Source organism: Octodon degus, unplaced genomic scaffold (assembly GCF_000260255.1).
Source record: "Octodon degus isolate 3935 unplaced genomic scaffold, OctDeg1.0 scaffold00052, whole genome shotgun sequence".
Classification (NCBI taxonomy): Eukaryota; Metazoa; Chordata; class Mammalia; order Rodentia; family Octodontidae; genus Octodon; species Octodon degus.
In genome coordinates, this window is record NW_004524628.1 from 5,035,088 (window position 1) to 5,060,113 (window position 25,026).

Consider the following 25,026-nt stretch of genomic DNA (forward strand, 5'->3'; position numbering starts at 1 on the left):
AGCTCCTGGGCATGGCCTCATTTTCAAAGGCCTGAAAGAGAAGCTCAGAGACAGGCAGCTGGCTGGAACTAGGGGAGGGCCCAGAGGTGAGCAGCTGGGCCAGAGCTTGCCTAGGGGGACCACGTGGGGCTGCCTTTGTCCTCTCGAGGACCGGGGTTTGCATCACGTCTTGGCTTTGACTATGCCTCTGCTTTGTGTTCATATTTTAGCTACCACCTTAGGGGGATGTGCTAAGCAAGGAGATGGCCAAGGTCAGCACCCAATACTCCCACCCTCCCTTGACCAGAGCACAAAGCATGGACAGCGAACTTGATTGCGTTGAAAACGGCCTCGGCAGGTAAGATGGGGTTTTGTTGTGTGCCTGTCACAGGTTAACTCCAAAGCTGATCTAGTCTGTGGAGAAAGACCTCCTCAGCACTGGCCGGCCACGGATTGGTGGCAGGGGTGGTAACCCCCTTGTTGTGGATGAAACTAGTATAAAAATGTGTCCAGGCTGCCACACTTTGCCCTGTGTGCCTAAAAGTTTCTCTGAACTCTCTCTGCTCTAGCCCTTGCCCTGGGCACTAAGGATGTAGTATGAGTCATGCCCTCCACTTCCAGGGCAGTGGCAGGATTCAGTGTGCTCATGGGCCTGTACTGAGAATGGGCAGTCCTTTGCTGGCCAAGCCATTAGAAACATGGATGACATCTTGACCTTGGCAGCCACATGGAAGTCAGAGGCTTTGAATGCCACTTATAAGTTATTAATACACCTTGACCTCCCTCTCTCTAGCTATAAAATGGAGCAGCATTCTTTCCCCAGCTCCTGATGTGATGGAAAGGACACGAGATATTCCATGCAGTGCACACGGACACACGCTCTTATGATTCTTAAATTCTAAATGAGACAATTGAGTTGAATCACAAGAAACTTCCTTTCTGGCATTAATGTTATTATACAGAATTGAAATACTAGCTGACAGCCCCAAAGGCAGCAGCAGCCCTGCTCCCCCCATCCACCGCATCTCCTCACTCACCGCAGCCAGCACTTGCTCTCTCAGATGCACGTTGGCATTGTTCTCTGCCTGTCCAGGTTCTTGGTCCCAGCACCTCAGCAAACACTGCTAATACAAGATGGGCAACAATCCCGAAGAGACTGAAGTCCCCCTTACTGTAAATGTATGCAGCCCTTACACCGCACCTTCTGAGATTCAGGCCAAGCAAAGAATATCTCAGAAAACTATTTTTAGTCCTCAAGCATTGGACTAAGCACCTTCTTAGGCAAGCACAGGGACTGGGGTTCAATCCCTGACAACACATGCATGCCAGCCCCACCCCAAGGTGCAATGAGATAGCCGCTGAGTCTGGGCGTGGTGGCACATGCCTATAATCCCAGCATTGAGGATGCTGAAAACAGGAGGATCACTGCAAGTCCAAGCTGCATAGAGAGACCCCGTACCAAATACATTTTAAAAAAAATTCAGGGTTTGTAATCCCAGCACTGGAGAGGCTGAGGCAGGAAGACTGTGAGTTCAAGGGTGGACTGGGCTATGTAGTGAAAGTGTGTCTCAAACAACAAAAACTAAGACAAAAAAGGAGGAAGGTAGGTAAGAAGGAAGGAAGAAAGGAAGGAAGGAAGGAAGGAAGGAAGGAAGGAAGGAAGGAAGGAAGGAAAGGAGGAGAGAGAGAGAAAGGAAGAGAAGAAAAGAAGGAAAAAAAGCTTTTGGGATAGATAACTAGACTTTATAACTTTGTGTACAGCGGTGTTAAGTTCTGTTTCATGATATCAAGAGCTGCATCTCATGGTCCCTCCCTTTGCTAAGTGTCTCCAGGGTGAAGGAGCTGCTATGTCCAGATTCCTTGAGACATCCTGCACCCTAGTCTTTTACCAAACTAGAGGTCCAGTTTGCCTTTTCTCTTGATTAAGTCGTTGGAATTATCTTCCCAGAGGAAGTCACAGAGAAAGAGAAGAATGCTTCTTTTGAGTTTTTTATTTGTTTGTTTGTTTGTTTTTTGGTGGAACTGGGGATTGAACTCAGGACCTTGCACATGCCAGGCAAGTGCTTATTCTACTAAGTTGTCTCCCCAGTCCCCTGAATGAGAAAAGTTTAAACCCTGAAAATAGCAGAAATAAAAATGTGTGCTTTTCTTTTTCTGCTTAGTACTACCTACTTGACTGAACTATCTAATAGCTGTCTGGCATAGTTTTGAAGATAACACAATAGAGAAAGAATTAAGAATATGCTTCGGAGACTTGTGGCACCATCGGAGGCGCTTAGAGCCAGCCTCTCCCAGTGTAGCTATTCTGAGCGAGCTCCTGGCATAGAGGATTGTGTCCCATGGAAGAGGCTTCTCTGTGCTACTTCCTGAGAGGGCCCCAAAGCAATTATCACCAGAGAAAAGCATTTGGAGCTGCTTCTCCCCAACCCAAGCCTTAAAACATGTTGGCTTCCCTTGCCGGTAGCATGTGGCCAATGGCAGCAGGTTCTAATCATACAAGTTCCTCAGGGCTTGAAAAGAGAAAAGGCAAAAGAAGAGGTCATATTCTGCAGCCTGGTGCTGAGAGGTCACCTCAGCTTGCTTTTGTGTCCCCAAAGTCACTGGACAAAGTCACCAGATGCTCTGAAGTGAGAAGTTAATTACCAGCTCCAGTCCTCATGGGAGACTGTCCTCACCCAATGGCAAGGGACAAAAGAAACCATCACCTTGACAACATGAACTCCTCGTTACAAATAAACTTGGGAGCTGAGCGCAGCATGGTGAGACCTGCCGGTCTCTTAGAAGAGGCGCGACGTGGTGCAGTGCTGCCTCGCTGGTCTTGTTCTCACTAACGTAACATCAATCAGGGGCCTCGAAGCACCTTCACCACGTGAGCCCTACGCTTTGCTAAGAGGGGCAGCTGCGGGAGTTCTGGCCTGCCCTGCTCATCCTACAGAGACTGCACTCCCGGCAAGGCCGTGCCCAGGGCCCTCTGCCAACTCCAGGCAGAAGAAGGCCTGGTCTCAGACTCACCTGCCACTGTTTTTCTGGAAGATTCCAGCCCCCCATTCTTTCTTTTTTTAAAAATGTATTTAGGACAGGGTCTGCAGGGTCTCACTACACAGATCGGACTCGTAGTGATCCTCCTGTTTCCTGCCTCCCAAACGCTGGGATTATAGGCATGCGCCACCACACCCACTCTCAATTGCCGTCTCAGCGTACCCTGAGGGCAGGGTCAGCACAGCACGCCAGGGATTGAACCTTGGTCCCTGTATTCTGCCTAAGCAGGTGCCTCCATCCGCTGAGTCATCCGGCTAGCCCCTGCCTCCCCATTTTTGCACTAATTGCCAAAAAATGCCCCCTGTTTTTCAGTCCCTGTGTCTCCCTGCAGGCTCAGGCATCCCCCGAGACATTCAGTTCCTTTCCTCTCTCTCCAGCTCTGCTCTGCCTGCTTGGCAAAGCCTTTCTCTGAGCACTAACTACAGTTATGCACTGCCTTAATATAGGGGCACTATCTGAGAAATCCATTGCTATGCCATTTCAGGATAGTTCATCAGTGCGAGACATCAGTAAGTGAGGAGAATTTTTTATTTCCATTATAATTTAATGGGGCCACTGTCACATATGTGGTCCATTAGTGACTGAAAGGGCTTTATGTGGTTCATGACTGTATCTGGGTTTCATCCATAAATACCTCCAGGCATTCAACAAAAGTAAAACTTTGAAACTAAAAGAAAGACATTATTTTGGCAGAATTTCAGATCACAAGAAACAATTACAGAGATGAGGCAGGGGGAAGAAAAGGCTTCCTGTGCCCCCTGGACACCTGACACTCCCTGTCTGTGATAGTTGATACATTGTTTCAGCTTGGCTGAATCCACTCCAGCAGTTAGTGTCTGGGACCCCCAGCCCCATCCCCCACTCCTGTGCCCTGTGGGCGGGCAGGGCCCAACTTGGGGCATGATTGGTTCCACCCTAGAGCACTAGTGGGCCCCCTCTGCAGTGTGATTGGTTCCACCCTAGGGCCATGCGCTGCCCCAGAGTGACTCACCATAAAAAGTGTATACAAAGGAGTTGAGGAAGGCTGCCTGGCTGCCCTGCCCATCTTCCTTGGAGAAATTCCAGTCTTTGGAGGAGCTTGAACTAAGTAGCTGCACCACTTGAGCTGCTATCATTTGCTTTGGAGCCAGCAGAGTATGAACTGAAACCTCCACAAACTATGAGCTAAATAAACCTTTCCTTCCTTCATTATGAGACCAAGACACTGTTCTTCAGGGCTCAGTGTGCCTCTCTGGGCTAGTGTTTGAACAATGCTAATAACATCAAGATGAAACTAAAAAAAAGGCAAAAATCATATTAAGGGCTGGGGATATGGCTCAGTAGAATAAGTGCTTGCCTGGCAAGCGCAAGGGCCTGAGTTCAATCCCTGGTTCCACAAAAAAAAAAAAGAAAAAGAAAAAGAAAAAAGATAAAACTGCCACATCTTTCCTTATTGCCTTATGATCAGGACCCTTCAGTTCAGAGGGTAAAGTGACCAGGCCACTGGCCCCCAGCTGACAGGAGCTGGAGTAAGGATTTGAATTTGGGCCTCCCAGCTGCCCCGCTGCTGCTCAATGATTGTCACGTGATCTACACCTAGTGACTCTGCAAACCAAGAGGATCTCGCCTTCCTTGTCTGTCCAGCATCTTCGATGCCATGAACACTGATCCCTCTGCTGGGAACACACATAAGTCTGGTATTCGGATGTACCCACCTGTGAAGAACAGAAACCAGACTAGGCAGAAACGCTAGGCTGCTTGCAGGGACAGCGCACCTCCATCCTTGGGATTGCCTCGGGTCTCCCAGGCACACATGTGTGGCAAAGTCCCAGCTCAACGGTCAGCTGCCACCAACAGCCCTGCTCCTGCCAACGGCTCAGATCCAAGGACCCAAAAGATGGGTTCATTCATCCCCGGCCACCTCCTCCTGTAACTGACCTCGGCCCCCTCACAGTGCATCCCACCTCTGAGCTACAGAATACTAGGAGCGCACAGGGATTGTAGCTTCCAGGCTGCAGCAGGGTCCCCAGCGGGGTCTCTTCCATGATCACAGATGAGATGGGAGTCATCCCTTAAGGGCATAAGGGAAGAAGCCAACAGCTGCTCTGGAAACAGAGAAACATGGCCATATCATGCAGCCAGGCAGATCGGAAGGACAGCTCTGGTGGCCTGTCACAGGGCTCAGTCCTCAGCCACGTCCAGTTAGCGTTTGCTTGAATCTGTGCTACACTTGGGACTACCAAGGGCTGCTTCATGGAGCGGGTAGGAGCAGGCTTTGCAACGTGATGGAATTTCACTGGACCCTCAGCTTTGCCTCTTGGCCCTGTGACAGTGGGGAAGTCACTGGCCCTCTCAGGGCTTCCTTTTCTCTTACATGACTGTGGTGCGGGGACTGGGTGGTAATGTTATGCCACTGCCACATGTTGGGCCATCAGCAAGTGGGAAGTGCTCGAGACCGTGCTGGGAGGAAAGGCGAGCCAGATCCTTCTCCATTCGGTGTCCCACAGAATGAGGAGACATGAGAAAGTCCAGTTCTCAATTCTAAAATTTCAGTCACGTGTGAGTTCAAGCCCAGTGATTCGGCAGCAGCTGCATTGTAAGACTCATAGTTTGAGCTGTTGGTAGCTCGTGACCACCAAAACCAACAATGGCTTCCTGGCTTGTCCCCAGGGACAGCAAGTGGTCTCGGTGTCACTGCCCAGCCTAGCTAGAACTCAGGAATCTGTTCCCAGGAGAATCGTGCTGAGGCAGACACATGAAACCCAGGCGCCGTGGCTGGGTGAGCTGGTGTCTGGCCTGGCAGACCAGACCCTACCCGAGTCCTTGCCACTGAAGGTATCTCGTGGAAGTGAAGCTGCTGATTCGGAGCGGCTCCAGCAGCCCTGCTGCGGGAGGGAGGTTCGTGCTGGCAGTTAGGCTGTCCACAGGTGACCTTCACAGGACTGCGGGTGGTAGCCAGTTCCCTGCTGGGGAGAAGGCGGGGTCGCTGTTGAAAGCAGGCCACGGCTTAGCACCTGGGATTCGAGGACTCTGGCTTCTAATCACTCTGAGGAGAGATGGGAGCTTTGCCCTAGCGTTAATTCTTGCCTCCTGCTTCAACCACCTTGTTAAGAAAGCTGATTAGGGTGGAATAGGCCACGTGCTGGAATTAATTTGCCTTCCTCAGCTCCTCGGGCCTCAGCCAATGAAGTGCAAATCCCCAGGGGCTGATGCACAGCTGACTTTTCATCAAGCTGATCAAATTCCACCTTAGGAAGTTTTTTTAAAAATGACAGCAACTCCCAAACATGCTCCTCATCTTACTCGGGGCAGTTCTGCAGACGCCAGACTCTCTGCCGCTGTCACACCTGTCCCAGCTGTGCATGTGCTTTTTACCCCCAGTTGCACCAGAGAGGTCGCTGCCCTTTCCTCTCTGCTTCACAGATAGAGGTGAGCGTTCTGCATGTGGAAGCATTCATCCCAGAAGATAACCCGCACTCTCTCTGCAGGGTTAGGTCAAGTCCACGCAGAGATTTGGGCTCTCCCCTTAGCCGGAGGGCTGCAGAGGGCAGCTGGATGAGCACACGGAATGGCTGGCCCAGGAAATGAGGCCGCAGCACACTCGAAGTGGCACAGGAGGCTGGGGCAGGCTTCCAGGGGTGGCAGCCATCTGATCGTGGGTAGGATTTTAGCAGGTAAAGATGTGTTAAGCCAAAATCTACACTCTGCACTGCTGCTATGGAAATAGTTGCTTAGGCTTGAGATGTCGGGTACTGGACGCTCCAACCCCACCCCCGCTCACATGCCAATAGGGACCTTGTCAACATTTGCTGCCCGCGTCCCCAGCCCACAGGCAGTGGCTGGCCTGCTATCAAAAAAAGGGTCACAGAGCCAGGCAGGATGGGAATCATAGTACTCTGGGAGGCTGAAGCAAAAGGATCAAAAGGCGAAGGTCAATATGAGCAACATTTTTAATGATAACTTTTTTTTTTTTTTGGTAATGTATTTGCCTGTTGCAGGGTTTCACTACGTAGCTCAGACTCATGGTGATCCTCCTGCTTTCAGCCTCCCCAGCCCTGGAATTACAGGCGTGCACCACTATGCCTGGATTCTGGCCAGCTCAGCCTGCCTGGGGGTGTGGGGCTGAATGGCATATGGTACCAGGATCAAACCATGACCCCTGCGCTTGCCTAGACTTGCTTAAGCAGGCACTTTAGTCCACTGAGCTATCTTGCTGGCCCCTGATATGTACAACTTAATGAGATCTTTTATAAATTTTTTTTAATTTTATTTATTTAGTTTGGTACAGGATCTTGCTATGTAGCTCAAACTTGTAGTGATCCTCCTGTCTCAGCCTCCCCAGTGCTGGGATTACAGGTGTGTGCCACCACACCTGGACTTGGTGGCCAGTGTGCCTGGTGTTCCAGGGCCAGCACAGCATGTGGTACTGGGGATCAAGCCCATGTCCTTGTGCTTGCCAAGCAGGCCCTTAGACCACCCAGCTATCTCCTCAGCCCCCTTAATAAGATCTTATCTCAAAAAAATTTCCAAACGGTGTGGAGGGGCTGGAGCCATAGCTCCATGCCAAGACCCTGAGTTCAATCTCCTGTGCCACGAGGAAGGGTGACATTTACCCAACAGTCTGGGTCTATTAGAACTGCAAAGAAATGCAGCCTGGCTTGAGGATCATGGAGGCTGGTCCCCTCAGAAGCAGGACATCTGTCTGCCTCACGCCTGAGCATACCCAGGAGGTGGGTGAGCTTGAAATCAATTTCGCATGCCGCACATTGGATTTCCCAGGGTCCGTGCGCCTGGTGAGGACTCTCTCTCAGTCCTGCAGCGCGGGATTGTCATGGAGACCGCAGGACCAGCTGGACCCAGGCGAGGCTCCTTCACTGACCCAGCGCCAGCCAGGTAACCATCAGCCCCAGCCCTCAGCTCAGGAATGGGAGACCGAGGCAGAAGGACGGTGGAAACACCTCGAGGCACCGCACTGGGAGGGGCGCAGGGTACAGAACTGGAGAAGCTCAGCAGCCTATGCCCCAGCCCAGCATCCACAGTTCACAATCACCTCCCTCTCAAGGCAGGCAGAGGAGTCAGAAAACAAATGGCCTTGATCTGAAATGGTTTGACTAAAAATAGATGTTGGAGAACTTGCTCAAGGCTTCAAGAATTGAGAAAAAAACAAGCGGTAAAGGTAAGAAGGCCCAACAGACACACATGGGACACGTGCCTAGTGATGCCGGCTTGTTAACTCCTTCCACCACTTTGTGGTTCTCAGTCCTACTTAGGATTATCACCCAAAATGTACTTGATTATCTATTCACCGTATTCCATGGTGGAGGATGCCACTCTGCCAGGATTTATTAAGGAGCCAGGCATGTAAGTGATGTCCACTCCTGTTTTACTAATACAAAGCTGTTGGAGTTAAGGCTCCTTGGTTGCCAGAGAGAGAGAGAGAGAGAGAGAGAGAGAGAGAGAGAGAGAGAGAGAGAGAGAATCTCTAAGTGAGGTGGCAGGGCCATGGCTGGGCACTAGACACAGACTTGTGGGCAGAGCTATGGGTACAGGGGACGGGGCAGGGAGGCAGCGAACTGCTCCCTCATCTTCTCTTGGGGTTTCTGACGTCTCTGGTTTTTCTGTATGTCTCCCCTCTTTGGGCTTTCTCTGCTCACACAGGTAGCAGCAGGCACAGGCTGAAATGGGCTCACTGTACTGTCCTGGGTTGAAACACCTAATCCCACAGCTCCTAAGGGACTGCGGTGGGTCTGTTGTCAGCTCTGGACCTGTTGGCTGGGGCTGGAGGGGAAGAGAATGACCTTGGTTCTGCTGTCTGGACAGAAAGAGAAAAGGGGGGGGGCATCTGGGCTCCGAGGTTGGTGGGACAGACACCTCAGCGTGTCTGTAACAGCTCGAGGCAGAGCTGGGTGGGACGTTCTCTGCTCATGCGTTTTTATTGGTTATTCCACAGATTAGTGGGCTTCATTCTGGCAGCTTCATGCATGCGAAATAACACACCTTCACCCCTCCCACCACCCCCAGGTTCCACATGTTGAGGGTGGGGGCATTCCACGTGCACATTTTAGGCTGGGGAGATGGCTCAGTGGACTAGGCACTTCCCTGGCAAGCGCAAGGGCCTGAGTTCAATCCCCGGTTCCGGAAAAAAAATGCTACCATGTGCGCATTTCACCTCAATGTCATTCTTTAGCTAAGGACACCAGGGCGTGATGAGGGGCAAGGTGTGTGACCATTCTTGACTGTGTTCTGGGTTACTGGCTCTACTGGGGGTCCTGTAGGTGCCAAGCAGGGACAGGGCTGGGTCTGTCCCTTCTCCTCTGGCAGACAGGAGAGGCAGGCGTAGAGGAGCCTCCAGCAGGTGTGGAGGACAGCTCCAGCTCAGATGAGCTCCGGGGACAGGACCGTGCCCTCTGGTTGGGGTGGATGTCCTGGATAAGTTGCCAAGCAACTTCTATACAAGGCTGGGCAAAGACCTGGATTTGTGCAAGGAAAGCTTAATGGAACAGCTTACTGGGGAAAGAATCTATGTTGTATGAGGATGTTCGTCCCTTTAAACCTTGCCCTGCATGTGACTGTTTGAAAATTGTGTTACTTTATTGCTCCAGGGCTTAGTGGTCACAGCAGGGAAGGATGAGAGGAGAGCCCTGTCGGCCCCACTTGAGGGTCAGGCCCTTGCAGAGTTAGGAGGACAAAGCTGTAATAAAACAATGGCATCACTTACTGGAGAGGCGGGGGGAGGGACTAAAAGGCCCCAACAGAGTGGGACACAAACCTGAGCCTCAGGCCCCCAGCCTGGACCCCGATGGTCACCTGTGCCTCCGCTGGCCCCTGCAGACCAGAAAGCGGGCTTTCCTACCCTTCCTCCTCTGACCCCTGCTGTCCCTCCATTGCCTCTCAGGTTCTCGCGCCTCCTCCTCTCCCTGCGCTCCTGGGCTGCCAGGCACCTCCACCCTGAGGACCAGAGACCTGACTCTTTTCTGGAGCGTTTCCACGGAACTGAGCTCCAGGAGGTGTCCTGCTGTGAAAGCAATGCCCAGTCCAATGTGGGCAGCCAGGAGCCACCAGACAGAGGCAGAGGGTAAGAAAGCAGAGGGGGAAGGGTCCACCAGCCGCAGCCATGGGGGCAGGAAGCCCTGTTTCAGGTCTAGCTGGGATGCCCCTCCGTGGCCCCAGAGCATTCTTTGAAGATCTGTCCTTGGGGGTCCCTGCAGGCTGTGACACCTCCTACTCTGAGTCCAAGAAGCACCTCAGACTGGAGGCCTTTGAACTGGGTGCCAGGCCCATGCGGCCTCTCACCCCTCCTGCATGAGCTCCCCAAGCGCTCATGGGGGAGTGCTGCCAGCCCAGTCTTTCCACCAAGGTCCCTGTGACCTACAGCAGCAGAAAGCAGGGCCTGCTGTACCAAGAATCTCAGGAGTTGGGCTGGGGAGATAGCTCAGAGGACAGATAAGTGCTTGCCTGACAAGCACAAGGTCCTAAGTTCGATCCCTAGTACCAAAAATAAAAGAATCTCAGGAGTGCCCAAAGGGCACCACATGTTATAACAGATGCGCGCGTGGTTTTCTGGAAGAGGGTCCACAGGGTGGTCTAGTTTTTGAGGGAAATTGTCCACATCCCATATCAGGGTAAGAACCACTGGGATGGGGGAGGGGTAGGCAGGTGGGCCAGAGTGGGGCAGGGGGTGGCTTTTGGGGGGGGATCTGCAGGGCAAAGCTTCTCTGCCACTTTTTGCACTGTCCGAATTTAGAGGAGAAAAGGTAAGAAAGAGAGGAGAAAAGTAAGAAGTGTGACAGTAAGTTACACCCTCTGGAGGCAGGATGTCAAGATGAGCAGAACCAACATAGAAATGTGAACCTTTTGGATGCGGAGGGGGTTGGGCAGGATGAGCAGAAATTGCCCAAACAACACCAGCTGGAGGTCTCACATCCTAAAGAAATCACCCAGAGAGTCAGTCTGCAGTGTCACCAGCTACTGGTCTTGGTCCCCACAGTGACCTTGGGTGGACAAGTCACCTTACCAACTCTGGAGGCATTGGGCTTGCTTAAACCAGCATCTCAGAACCCTGGGACAGTCACCAAGAAGCCCTGGGATGGTCACTTGGACCTCCCCTGTAGAACACAAAAGGTGCTGGGAGAGTTGGCTCTCAGTTCAGCCTGGACAATGTCAGCCCCACCCCCAGCAGGTTCTCCTGGGCATTGGGGGCATTGGGGGTTGTGTGGAGTAGAGCGATTCATGAGTGGGTAGGAGCAGAGGGCAGATAGATTAAAACAGGAGACAGAGTGGAACTTGAGGCCCGGATGCTGGGTGGGGTTGAGCCCAGTAGCTCTCAGTTGTTCAGGGGCTTCCTTGAGCCCCAGTTCACCCCATCTTCCTCCCAGTCTTTCCCCAGGGCCAGCCCTTCCCAGACAGTCTTTGCCCCTGTGGATGACACTGGCCAGCATTGGCTGGGGAGGAAGGCACAGGGGTCCTGGGCTGGTCACCTGGGGACAAGGTCCTGAGGGGCTGATGACTCTTGCTGCTCTCTCTCTGCCCCCTGCAGTGCCTGGCCCCTGGCCAGAAACAATACTAACGCCTGCAACAACAAGGAAGAGGAGTAAGTACAGCTCCAAGGCGGCTCCTTCCCAGTCCCCAGGGCCACCTCTTCCCACAGGAGCCAACTCTGCCTTCCCCCACCCCAAAGTCCTCTGGCTTCCCACCCACCCATGTACCAGTAGACCTTCCCAGACTCCTGTCCTTTCATTGAAAATCTACTTCTTCCCCAAGGACACACAGGGGAGGGGACCAGGTCTTTATGGCTGCTCGGGGGATGTCATTTATCTTCTGACTCGCATTTTTCATCTATAAAGCAAAAAGGCCTTGGTGGATAAAGACTTTAAGCTTTATTGATCCTCCTGAGTCCCTGTCCATCTGGGGACTCCAACCTGGAGCACCTATGAGGAGGAGCAAAGGTACTGCTGTCCACCATTACAAGCTGTGGGTGCCAGAGAAGGGCCCTTCCTGGGGCCAACTCAGGCCAACTGCGAGGCCATCATCAGGGCAGCAGAGAGAGGAACATTAAGTATTTACAGAAAGCAGGAAGGGCTATCCTGCTGTGACTGCTGCCTGTCACCAATGCCATGCTGGCGCACAAGTGCAGAGTGTGGCTTTCGGAAGTGCAGCCCAAGAGCTCGGGATGTGGGCATGCACCTTTGTGAGGCGCTCCCATGTATCAGTGAGCGTGCGCAGCCGCACACCTCCGTGTGGAACACCGTAGGGAGAGAGAGGCCTCTTCCCCAGAGGCAAGAGAAAAACCATTCCCATTGGCAAGAAGTACCAGGGTTTTTTTTTGTTTGTTTGTTTTGTTTTGTTTTTTAAATTCCAGTGGACAGAATATGCCCAGGCCTTTTCTTATTTCTCTTTTTGGTCCCCAGAACAGTTTTCTATTTCCTGCCCCCAAAAAGTGTTTTTTAAAAGTATTTTATTTATTTGGTGCAGAGTCTCACTATGCAGCTCGGACTCCTAGTGATCCTCCTGTCTCAGCCTCCTCCGTGCTGGGATTACAGGCATGTGCCACCATGCCTGTTTTCAGGGTCAGCGTGGCATGAGGTACCAGGGATTGAACTGGAGTCCTTGTGCTTGCCAGGCAGGCACGTAGACCACTGGGCTATCTCCCCAGCCCACAAGTGTGTATTTTGTTTACATAAATTTGGACATCATATCCAGAAACCCAAATGCCATCAGTCAGGAAAAACGAAATGATTTCATCTACAAAATAAGAGCAACTGCGATAGGTGCTTGACTGAAGCCAGCCTGAGGGCAGCCACCCTTGAAGGCTGGTAGTGAGTCTCCAGTAAGAACACGGCCCTGGGGACCAGGAGTGCAGACAGGGCTTCTGACGGTCTCTGGGCTTCTTTGTCCTCAGCTGGGACACAGCTGCTCAGAGGGGCTTGGGTCATGGGTCCACGCACAGACCAAAGGATGAAACTGGGAGCTGCCCAACATGGAGAGATCTGCGCGCAGAAGACGGGGCAACAGTCCCCTGTGGTCACCTTCCGCTACTCTTGCACCACATCCTGGCATTTTTACTTAGGTCCACAGGTCCTGAATAACTTTTCTGGATCAGCCAGTTGCAGCCCAAACCAGCGCCATTTCTCAGCTCCATACAGATTCTTTCTGGCAGATCTAGGTGGATTCGGGGATGCAGCTGGATGGTGCTGTGCTTTGTTCAGCTCTCAGCACTTTGGTGGCCTTAGGGATGGTCCAAATCCAGGCCCATTAAAGCCCAACTACAGCAAGCAAGCCCCTGTGTAATTAAACGCTAGTGCACCCGGTAAGCTTTGTGGGTGGCGCCCTCTGCTGGTTACTTGCCAATATGACACAAGTGTCCCTGTGGTGTGATGTACATACAAGACAGAGGATCAGGCTGGGGAGATAGCTCAGTAGTATAAGTGCTTGCCTTGCAAGCGCAAGGGCCTGAGTTCAATCCCCAGTTCCACCAAAAAAAAAAAAAAAGACAGAGAATGGGTGGCTGGGAGGCTGTCTCTGCTCTTCTAGGTTAAAGATCTTCTTAATGTCCTATTCTTCTCTGCTGTAAATAGTGCCATGCAACCTAAAAGCAAAAACAGTGGAGCGAGAACAGCTGGAAAGCTGTGACAGGAGAAGGAGGAGAGGTTCAGTGTGAGGGACACATGACCATCATCGTTACCAGCTTCAAAGATGGAGAAAGAGTGCTTCAAATCAAGGAGTGCTGCAGCCCCCAAAGGCTAGAGGAGCCCTTGGCCTCTGAGCAAACGGGGACCTTGGTCCTCCAATGCCCGGGAGCTGAGCTCTGCCACTGACCAATGGGCAGGAGATTCTCCCCGAGGCCTCCAGAAAGGGTCTCAACCCTGCTTGGTTTTCAGGTGAGACCCATCCTAGACCTCTGACCTGGACGTCTGCAAGCTGAATGGACGTCTAGGCCCCTGAATGTCCGATCATTTTGTTTTGGCAATTACAGAAAACAAACTCAACTATGTTCAGAAATTCTTTCACAGTTATCTTAGAGAATATGAGGAACAATCTTCCCACTCCACTGTTCTCAGCATTGTTTGAAGAACAATGAGCCCCTGCTGTCCTGCGATTCCCTTGCTTGCACCTTCTGATTATTGTGAAGAATGCTGGTAGTTGTCCTTCTCCAGGTATGTGGGCACATGCTCACGAGTCCTGCTTTCCTTAGAAAGTGCTAGGTAAAGGCTGGCAAGATAGCTCAGTGGACTAAGTGCCTTCTTAGGCAAGCGCAGGGACCAGGGTCTGATCCCCAGCACCACCTGCTACACTGGCCCTGCCCCCGGGCACGCTGAGCTGGCCACAGAGTCCAGCCATGGTGGCGCATGCCTATAATCCCAGCACTGGGGAGGCTGAAAACAGGTGGATCACTATGAGTCTGGGCTGCATAGTGAGACTCTGTACTCAATACACAAATTTTTTTTTTAAAAATTAGGTAAAACATCTGATCTGTTTCAATGATCATTTAATGAATCGATTAAGGAATCTGCCTTCCTCCAGAGCATAGGAGACTGAAAACAGAGGGGCCCAACGGCGATGCCAGCGGGCTCCCTCTTTGACAGACAAAATCATTTACCGTTCACCTTGAGTTCCCCTATGGTTCAATGGGTCCACAGTGTCTACCTCACTGAGCTTTTTTTTTTTTTCAGAACTGGGAGTTGAACTCAGGCCCTTGCACTTGCCAGGCAAGCGCTTATTCTACTGAGCCATCTCCCTGGCCCCTTCGCTGAGCTTTTATACCTATTGGTTAAGAAAGCTTTTAACAAAAGCTGATGCTTCAAAGGCACCTAGGAAAGAAAAGGCAGTGAAGGAAACTTCCTGAGGAGGAGCCTGAGGAACGGGGCTGCCCTGCACACCTGGGAGGGGCAACAGCTCCACCCTGCAGTGTCCCAGCAGGCATCTGCACCAGGCCTCTGTAGGCAGTGATGACCTACTTGTGGCTAATGATGCACTCAACCTGCAGTGGGGCTCGGTACAACATCTTAAGTTGGAAATGCTGTAAATAATGATAAAAAAAAAATACATGGCATAAAGAGCCACCAAATGTCATAACTCAGTCTAGCCTTCCACAAAAGTGTTCAGAATACTTCTGTTAGCCACAGTTGGGCAAGATCCTCCAATGTAAGGTTTATGTTCTATCTGACAATACGGTGGTCGCTGCCACAGCCCAGGGCAGCGAGAACTGGGTGGCATATTGCTAACCTGGAAAAAGGCCGAAGTTCAAAATTCAAGGTAAGGCTTCTACTGAATGTGTATCACTTTCCCACCATTGTAAAGTAGAAAAAAAAAGCCGAGCCATCCGAGCCAGGGATCTTCTGTGGGTGTATTGTAACCCTGTCCCAGCTTATGGGAATGCTGCTTCTCTTCTGCCCACTGGCTTTCTCAAGACTTGGAGTGTTAGATCCAGAGAAAGTTTTGGGAACAACCTGCAGGCCACACGAACAGAGTCTGACCGGTGATTTCCAAAAGTCCATGTGCTTTCCCACCCTCAACTCGTAAATTCGGGTTTGTCGCTTGTTACCACCCAATGTCTCTGTTTCCGGGCTGTTCATGATCTCCCCATCAGAGACTGTAGAACATTAGGTGGAGCCCCTAATTTCTCAATACAGAATGGGGAGTCGTAATGAAAGCCATAACCTCACTTCAGGATAAATGTAGGGAACAAGGTGGCAAGGGCTCCCAAGGGTGTATAGTGCCCAAGGCCAGCTGGGAGGAGCCGCTTCAGAAACATGGGGACTCTGCTCACATGCAGTTCCCAGCCCATTCCTGCCAGGTCACAGGAGGGCCCTTGGAATCAGCATTTGCACAACCTCCCCCAGCTGGTTCTGCTGCTCCCTCAGTGTCCCTCAGTGATAGCACCACATGGCATCTTCATGCCCAGCATCCGAAGGACGAGGGTGCTGCCACAGGGCACATGGGCATGTCATTGCCTTGACTGTATGGCTTCTGGGGGAGTTGAGCTGGGAGGAGAGGACAGTTGGAGTCCACCTGGCTCCCAGCCTGTCTCCCTGTTCAGGGATGCCCCGAGTGACCCCTGAGACAGGACACTGTCATGGCCAGCCACTTCTCAAGGGCCTGCCTGAGGTTGCCCTTGGGTCACTAAGCGAATGCAGGTCTGTAAGGTTTCCAAAGCTGTAGGTGCTCCATACCCTGCACTGTCTGTGTATGTCTGGTTTCCAGAAAGAAGAAGGATGCCATGGTGGTGGACCCCTCCAGCAACCTCTACTACCGCTGGCTGACTGTCATCGCGCTCCCAGTCTTCTATAACTGGTGTCTGCTGGTGTGCAGGTGGCGCAGGGCTGGGCTGGCTGGCGGGGCTGGGGCAGGGACCGCTGGGCCTGGAAGGTGGAGCTGGGAGTCTCACCCACGAGGCGGCATTTGGGGCCCCTCATAGCCATCATATAGCTCTGGTACCTCAGTTTCCCTATCTATAAAACCAGGGGGTCCCAAAGAGGACTCTTTGGATGCTCTGAACCCTTGGAGGGGAGCGGGCTGGAGCTAGATGGCAGGGGTTCTGATGCTTTGTGTCCTCCGTGGGTTATCTGCAGAGAGGACAGGCGAGCACTGCTCTTAGGAGGGGAAGGGTGGGCCTGGGAATCAGTATTTCAACACAATGCCTGGGGCCTTTCTGAGCATGTGCAGTGGAGGGGTGCAGGGGCAGAGCTGTTCTCTGGGGGCAAGTTTCCCTAAGCAGGCTGCAGCTCTTTGGGGGGTGGATGCGGACATCTACCCTTGTGTGTGTTCCCGGGGGAGTGTGTACTTCTGGGATTTAGAGGTTGCACTTGTGCCTCTGAAGATCTGCCAAGGCTCTAGGACTGCCCCATGTGAGCCGCAGGTGGGAAGCGAGGGGAGCGTGGGCAGCTGCTGGCCCTGAAGCGCGAAGCACGAGGCAGAGCCAGGGCCGCACCTGGGAAGCGGCCCTTTGGAAATTGCAGGGCCACATGCTACAGTGTGGGGCCACCAGGGGGAGCCTCCCTGAGCAGGTGTCAGTCAAAGACCAGAGGCAAGTAAGTGCCGTTGGGGGGCCGCAGGGTCTCCACCACTCCTGGCAAGCGCAGGGGCTCAGCTGCTGTTCTGGAGTTAAGCAAGGGGCCGGGGGCCTCCCCAGCAGGCCCACAGGACAAGGGTGCAGAGGCAGGCTTGGTGCTCCTGAGAGCAAAAGGGCTTGGGGTCTCCTAGGCACACCCCAAGACTGACCTGACGTAGCTCTGCGAGGGTGGGGGTGTCTGGGCTTTCCTGAGCCACCGCGTGAGATCAGGGTGCAGGGGCCACTCTACCTCTTTTGAGGGTAGAGAGTAGACTTCGGGATGTGGCTGAGCAGGTGGGCAGGATGGAGAGCCACTGCCCCGGGGTGTGCAGTGTACTGGGGGCATTCCTGATCGGGCCACGTGGCAGGCACACAGAGGAGCCCTGCTGCCGCCTTGGTTAGTCACTTTTACATCTCTGTGGTGACAAAACCTTGAGTTGAACACTTTAAAAGGAGGAAGGTTTTATTTTGGCTCATGGTGTAGAGGTTTCAGTCCGTGGCCTGCTGGCCCCGTGGCTTTGGGCCTGTGGTGAGGCAGAACATCACAGTGGGAGGCAAAGCTGCTCACATCATGACCCCCAGGTGAGGGAGGAACAGGAAGAGGCCAGAGCCCCAGCAGCCCCTCCCAGGACACGCCTCCAGTGATGGAACCTCTCCCAGTGGCCTCCTCTCCTGTGGCTTCTACCACCCTCCCCGGGCACCGGAGGCTGGCACCAAGTCTCTAGCACATGAGCCCCTGGGGACACTTAAGGCCCAAACTGTGACTATCCAAGCCCAAGGGAGCCTTGGTGTGCTTCAGGGAAAGGAGTTTCCGAGAGGCTTGGCAGGGCAGATGGGCGGGAAAGAAAGGAGCCGTTCCTAACAAGTGGGCTCCCTGAGTGTAAGCTGGGCTCTGGGGTGCAGGGGCGGGCAGCTGTTCTAAGCATGAATGGGAGATCTGAGGTGGCTGAGCAGGCTGCAGGGGGAGCTCCAGGGCACACTACCACTGTGGTGAGGGTGGGAGGAGAATTTGGGGTGCTATCTGCAGGAATCCCTGAGTATACAGAGGTAACAGGCAGGAAAGATTTCCTGGCTTGTTCAGTTTCTCAGATATTCTCATGTTTTTATTAGAATTTGATTCCAGGAAGTCCTTGGGCCCTTTGCCCAGCTCCATCAGAGGCCTGGGGTTTGCAGCAGCCTGGGGTCTTATAATTCACTGTTCGCTCCTTAGGGACAGCCCCAGGACTTCTTAGGAACTCTGAGATACTGCCTTAGTTACTTTCCCACCACTGGGACAGAATATCTGACACCCACAACTTAAGAAAAGGCTCATCTTGGCTCACATTTTCAGCCCACAGCGCCCAGGCAGAATGGGCATGGTGGGAGGGCCTGGCGCAGGGAAGCTGCCTATGTCATGGTGGCCAAGAAGCAGAGAGAGAGGGGGGAGCCAGGAGGAAGATGCGCCCTTCCAGGTCACCCCTGCACTTTCACAGTACCATAGGGCAGGCGGGTCCTCAGAGCCCGGGAACTACACTCGGGCGGCACCACACAAGCAGGGCTGTTACTGCACAGACCGGGCCTCGTGCATGAGGCAGAGCTGGGACTGCAGCTGGGCCCCTCATGCCTCATGCTTGGCTTGTTCAGGGCCTGCTTTGACGAGCTTCAGTCCGAGCACGTGCTGCTGTGGCTGATCCTGGACTACTCGGCAGATGTCCTCTACGCCTTGGACATGCTAGTGCGGGCCCGCACGGGTGAGTGTGCCCCAGGTCCTCAGGCCCTTTGAAGGGGGACCACAAGACCACAGAAGAGCTCAAGCAGGGCCAGAATGGCTGCTTGGATGTTAGCTACCATTGACCTTGAGAGTCCAGGCAGACCTGGGAATGCTCCTACCAAGGGGCTGGACAGGACCCCGAGCAAGGGTCAGGATGCCTGGGTCTGGGGCTCTGCACTCCCAGTGAGCTCAGTGATCTTGAGCAAGCCAGGCTGTCCTGGCTTCTTTCTCATCTGAGACACAATACCTGACACCCATCAGTTAAAGGAGAAAAGGTTAGGGCCAGTGAGATAGCTCAGTGGACTAAGGGCCTGCTTAGGCAAGCATGGAGACTAGGGTTCAATCCCTGGCACCGCATGCTATACCAACTCTGCCCCCGGGCATGCTGAGCTAGCCACTGAGAGCAGGCCTGGTGGCACACGCCTATAATCCCAGTGCTGGGGAGGCTGAAAACGGGAGGATCACTACAAGTCCAAGCTGCATAGTGAGACCCTATACCAAATACATTAAACCAAAAAAAAGGAGGAGAGGTTTATGTGTCCCACAGTGTATAGAGGTTTCAGCCCACAGGCAAGGACTCCAAGGCAGGGCTGGATGGCAGAGGGGTATGGCAGACAGGAATTAAAGAGAGAGAAGGAAGAAGCAGGAAAAACCCTCCCAAAACCATCCCGACTACGCCCCATGACCCACCTCTTCCAACCAGACCCCATCTCAATCGGCAAGTCAGCTATGAACTCACCAGCAGGCATCTCTATCTAATTTGCACAAAAATATCACCTCAGCAGGTGGAGGCCCTGCTTGTCTTTCCCAAGCTTTAGAACCAGAAACTGCGATGCCTGTCGGTGTGAACCTTCTCACACCTGAGTTACAGCCGCAGACCACAGCAGGGCTTCCTGGTGCATGTGGCGTCTTAGCTGCAGCTCGCTTACTTACTAGAACTGCGGCAGGAGCCAGGCGTGGTGGTGCACACATGCAATCCCAGCCACTCAGGAAGCTGAGGCAGGAAGAGCATGAGTTCAAGCCCTGCCTGGGCAACTTGGCAAGACCCTGTCTCAAAACAAAATTTGAAAAGCTGGGGATACAGTTTAATGGTAAAGTGCTTGCCTAACATAAGATGTGAGGCCTTGGCTTCAATCCCCAATGCCACAAAAAAAAAAAAAAAAAAAAAAAAAAAAAAAAAAAAAAAAAAAAGGACTATTGCATGAGGCAGAGTGCAGGCACGGTTGTTTCCATCTTACTGATTAGGAAATCCAGGCAGAGATCCTGCGCCATTTGCCCGAGGCCTACGTCCACCACCCAGCCATGCCAGACTGGTGCCTCTGCTTCCACAGGGGTGCCCTGCACAACTTAAAAGGCTTCCAGCACACAGCAGGAGGAGCACAGGGGTGACTTCCAGCCCGGACGACCTCCGCCATGGCACATGTAGATGTGAGAGCGAGGGATCAAGGGCTGACCATCCTTGATGGAGCCACGCTTGGGTGCGGCAGGACGCCAGCCCTCAGATGCGAGCTCCACACCTTCCTGGGCTCAGCACTCCCTGTGCAGCCCTAGATTTGGTGGGAAGGTAGGAAGTGGAGGGGTGGTAACCACGTGGCCACTGGATCAGAGTCCATGGGAACAAATTTTTAGAATTGAGAGAGGATTTTTTTTTGGGGGGGGGTTGTTTTGAGACAGGGTCTCCCTATACAGTTCAGGCTGGCCTTGAGCTGAGTTTTATAGCCCAGGCTGGTCTTGAACTTGCATCTATCCCCCTGCCTTGGCCTCCCGAGTGCTGGGATCACAGGCACTGGCAGAGTCCCAGGGCACTAGGAGTGCTCTGTAATCATCTCTGTACCTCATAAACACATGTACAGTTGTCCCTCTGTGACCGCAGGCTATATCCACAGACTCACCCAACTGTGAATTAAAAAATATTTGGAAGAAAATAGAGCCTGTATCGAACTTGTAAAAGCTTTTGTATTGTTATTCTGAACATAGTACAGAGCACTTACATTATATTAGTATTCTGAGTGACCTAGAGATGATTTAAAGTATGTAAGGAGGCTGATGCAGGAGGATCTCAAGTTTGAACCTAGTCTGGGAAGTTGAGAGATATTGCAAGACTGTCTCACAATGAAAGATTTCAAAAGGGCTAGGGATGTAATTCAGTGCGAAGTTCCTGGGTTCAACCCCCAATGCCATGAAAAATGCATGTGCCAGGATGTACATGGCTTATAAACAAATATTATGCCATTTCAAAGAGACAAACTCCTGCGGATTTAGGAGGAGCCTGAAACCAACAGATACCAAAGAATGGTTATCTAACAAAAGAACAACATGAAGAAGGGGCACTGGAAGCGGGGTGTTCCTCACACTGTAGACGCCAACAAACTGGACTTTCTGTTTTGACCGAAGGGGCAGTCCTTCCCAGGGTGTGGCTCTGGACCAAGGCCAGCATCACTGGAACTTGTCAAGCCCACCCTAGACCTCTGGGTTCAAGCTGTGGATTCAAGTTCTATATGTTTTCCAGCAAATCCCAGGCAGTGAAGAAGCTAGACTGTATCTCTTAACTTTAAAAGGCCCCTTTTAATAAATAAATATATGTGTAAACTTTCCATTCATCTTTTAAAATTTAAGACTCCTTATTTGCTGTCATCTAATACCGAACCTATTTTCAAAGTTACCCACCCACTTGGTCTCTCCTTTAAACAAGTGGATAGATGAGAAATTTTATAGAAGATAAATATCAGGTGAATTTCCTGTAGTACTGGTGCAATTTCTTAAAACTCTTTTGATTAATATGTATCCTTGTGTGTTGTGTATCATGATAGCAAGTGTCTTTCTGTGGCCATAATCAAGAATAGGCTCTCTGATGTCCCCAGAACTTCTTTTTTCTTTAGGTTTCCTTGAACAAGGCTTAATGGTCCGGGATGTGAAGAGGCTGTGCAAACACTACACAGAGACCTTGCACTTCAAGCTGGATGTGTTGTCCCTGGTCCCCACGGACCTGGCTTATTTAAAATTGGGTGTGAATTACCCAGAACTGAGATTCAACCGTCTACTCAGGTTTTCCCGGCTCTTCGAATTCTTTGATCGTACGGAGACAAGGACCAATTATCCCAACATGTTCAGGATTGGGAACTTGGTCTTATATATCCTCATTATCATCCACTGGAATGCCTGCGTCTACTTTGCTATTTCCAAGTTCATTGGTTTTGGGACGGACTCCTGGGTCTACCCAAACATCTCCAAGCCCGAGTTCGGGCGCCTCTCTAGGAAGTACATTTACAGTCTCTACTGGTCCACCTTGACCCTGACCACCATTGGTGAGACCCCACCCCCTGTGAAAGACGAAGAGTATCTCTTTGTGGTCATAGACTTCTTGGTGGGTATTCTCATCTTTGCCACCATTGTGGGCAATGTGGGCTCCATGATCTCAAACATGAACGCTTCGAGGGCAGAGTTCCAGGCCAAGATTGACTCCATCAAGCAGTATATGCAGTTCCGCAAGGTGACCAAGGACTTGGAGACGCGGGTCATCCGGTGGTTTGACTACCTGTGGGCCAACAGGAAGACTGTGGATGAGAAGGAGGTGCTCAAGAGCCTCCCAGACAAGCTGAAGGCCGAGATCGCCATCAACGTGCACCTGGACACCCTGAGGAAGGTGCGGATCTTTCAGGACTGCGAGGCTGGGCTGCTGGTGGAGCTGGTGCTCAAGCTGCGGCCCACCGTGTTCAGCCCTGGGGACTATATCTGCAAGAAGGGGGACATCGGGAAGGAGATGTACATCATCAAAGAAGGCAAGCTGGCAGTGGTGGCTGACGACGGGGTCACCCAATTTGTGGTCCTGGGCGACGGCAGTTACTTTGGAGAGATCAGCATCTTGAACATTAAGGGCAGCAAGTCGGGCAACCGCAGGACGGCCAACATCAGGAGCATCGGCTACTCCGACCTGTTCTGCCTTTCCAAGGACGACCTGATGGAGGCGCTCACTGAGTACCCCGAGGCCAAGAAGGCCCTGGAGGAGAAAGGCCGGCAGATCCTGATGAAAGACAACCTAATCGATGAGGACCTGGCCAAGGCAGGGCCAGACCCCAAGGACATCGAGGAGAAGGTGGAGCACCTGGAGTCCGCCCTGGACACCCTGCAGACTAGGTTTGCGCGGCTGTTGGCGGAGTACAACTCCGCGCAGATGAAGGTGAAGCAGCGCCTCAGCCTGCTGGAGAGCCGGGCGGAGCTCTGCGGGAGTGGCCCGACCCTTGCCCTCTCTGAGGCCCCCCTGGGTGCTGCTGAGACGGAGGACGGGCAACAGTGACAACAGGAGCGTGTGTCACCTGTTCCTGCTTCGTGCATCCAGCTGTCCGGGCGATGCTGCCGTGTACACTCTTGAGGCAGGTCCTTTGCAAGGTCCTTTGCAAGCAGTGACTGCTGCAGGCAGTCCAGTTTCCTCACCTACAAAAGGGGACTCATGATGCTGGCCCCAGGGGAGTGCCAGGTTATTTTGTTGCTTTGATTTTGTTGTTGTTGTTTGTTTGTTTGTTTGTTTTGCTTTGATTTTTTCAAATGACAGTTATCATATTTTTGTCACAGATAGATACTTTTTCTCTTTCTTTCTTTCTTTCTTTCCCTCTTTCTTTTTCTCTTGACTGAGGGTTGAGCCTCAGGGCCTTCACAGTAAGTTGCATCTCCAGCCCATCTTTTACTTTTTATTCCTAGACAGGGTCTCATTATTGTCCAGTCTGGACTCAGATTTGCAATCCTGCCTCAGCCTCTCAGAGTGCTGGGATTCCAGGCAAGCACCACCAGGCCTGGCTAGAACTAGGTTATTGGGAGGGCCACATTAAATGCTATTTGAGGCGGGGCTGGGGGCATGGTGAAATGTCCCAGACCAAGGCCATGTATGTGTGGGGGACTCTGATTTTTTTTTTTTTTTACTGAGTCTTGCTATGTTGCTCAGGCTGATCTCAAACTCCTGGACTCAGGTGATCCTCCTGTATCAGCCTCTAAGTAGCTGCATCTGCAGGGATGCACCACTCAGCCAGACCAGTTTTTCAATGGCAGCTATGAGGAGATTGTCAGGCTTTTTAACCTATTATAAATAGAAAAATACTGTCACCTTCTCTTCTCCCCCCTCCAACCTCACTCCACCACTGTCTGATTATGAAAAGACAACAGAAAACCCAAAGAACAACGCAGTAACTCACATTTGCCCTTATGTAAGACAGGCTGGGGTCTGACTCCGAGTCTTCCCTGTGCCTCTGGGACCCCAGAACGCTGGGCCTTCCATAGCGTTGTGGCACATAATGTGGGGTGAAGAGCAGCCATTCTGAGCACTGCAAGCTGGTGACACCAATCTAGACTCCCTACCCTCAAGACAGCACCATCCACTTCATAGAACAAAGCATTTGAATTAGGAAAGGGACAAAGACAACCTCTGTCCCAGTCCCAGAGGTCAGACCTGAGGAGAGGAGGTGCTGCTGACTACTACAGCTTCTCAAAGATCAGAGCCACAGGCTAGACCTTTGTAAATGGGCCCTTTTTTGTTTTAAAACTATTTGGGGGTTTTTCTGGAGATTTCGTTATGCAGTTCAGGCTGGCCTTGAGCTTACTTTGTAGTTCAGCCTGGTCTCAAACTTGCAATGATCCTCCTGCCTCAGCCTCCCAAGTGCTGGATTACAGGTGTGCACCACCACAACTGGCTTGCCTTTGTTCTTAAAGCAGCCTCAAACCTACTAGGGGTTATATCTGAAGGCAAAGCCTTAGACTGATGGATGCTTATAGATGTCAGAAAATAACTTTTAAAAAATTCAGTAAATAGGGGCTGGGGAGATGGATCAGTACAATAAGCGCTTCCCTGGCAAGCACAAGGGCCTGAGTTCAATGCCCAGTTCCACAAAAAAAAAAAAAAAAAATCCCACTGCTATTTTATGACAGATGTATATATGTGGATTCTATATTTGTAATGTATGACCTCAGTGTTCCAAACTTCACTTAAATACATGTTACAAGTTACACAAAGATAAGTCTTTTTCTTTTCCTTCTTGTCTCTCTCCCTCCCTTCTTCCCTTGCTGCTCTCGTCTCCTCCCCTCTGCCTGCCTCCCTCTTCTTCCTCCTGCTCCCTTCCTCTCATTAGATAAAATACCCCGCTTGGCTTTGAGTCTCTGTGGTCTGCCGTTACAATCCGTATGCTACATGTCTGAGCCCTCACGCCACTTGTGCAAGAGGTGCTGCACGTTCAACTGTGTGTTTCAG

The 25,026-nt window shown here is 52.0% G+C and overlaps 1 protein-coding gene across 1 annotated transcript; it reads left to right on the forward strand.

The window, feature by feature from the left end:
* The first annotated feature begins 242 nt into the window (after positions 1 to 242).
* Cnga3 (cyclic nucleotide gated channel alpha 3) lies at positions 243 to 23,088 on the forward strand. Its single transcript, XM_004633248.1, has 8 exons — positions 243 to 337; positions 7,777 to 7,890; positions 9,893 to 10,072; positions 11,534 to 11,587; positions 15,298 to 15,306; positions 16,198 to 16,305; positions 18,668 to 18,774; positions 21,674 to 23,088. The coding sequence occupies exons 1-8, from the start codon at positions 243 to 245 to the stop codon at positions 23,086 to 23,088; spliced, it is 2,082 nt and encodes a 693-aa protein (XP_004633305.1).
* Positions 23,089 to 25,026: the final 1,938 nt, after the last annotated feature.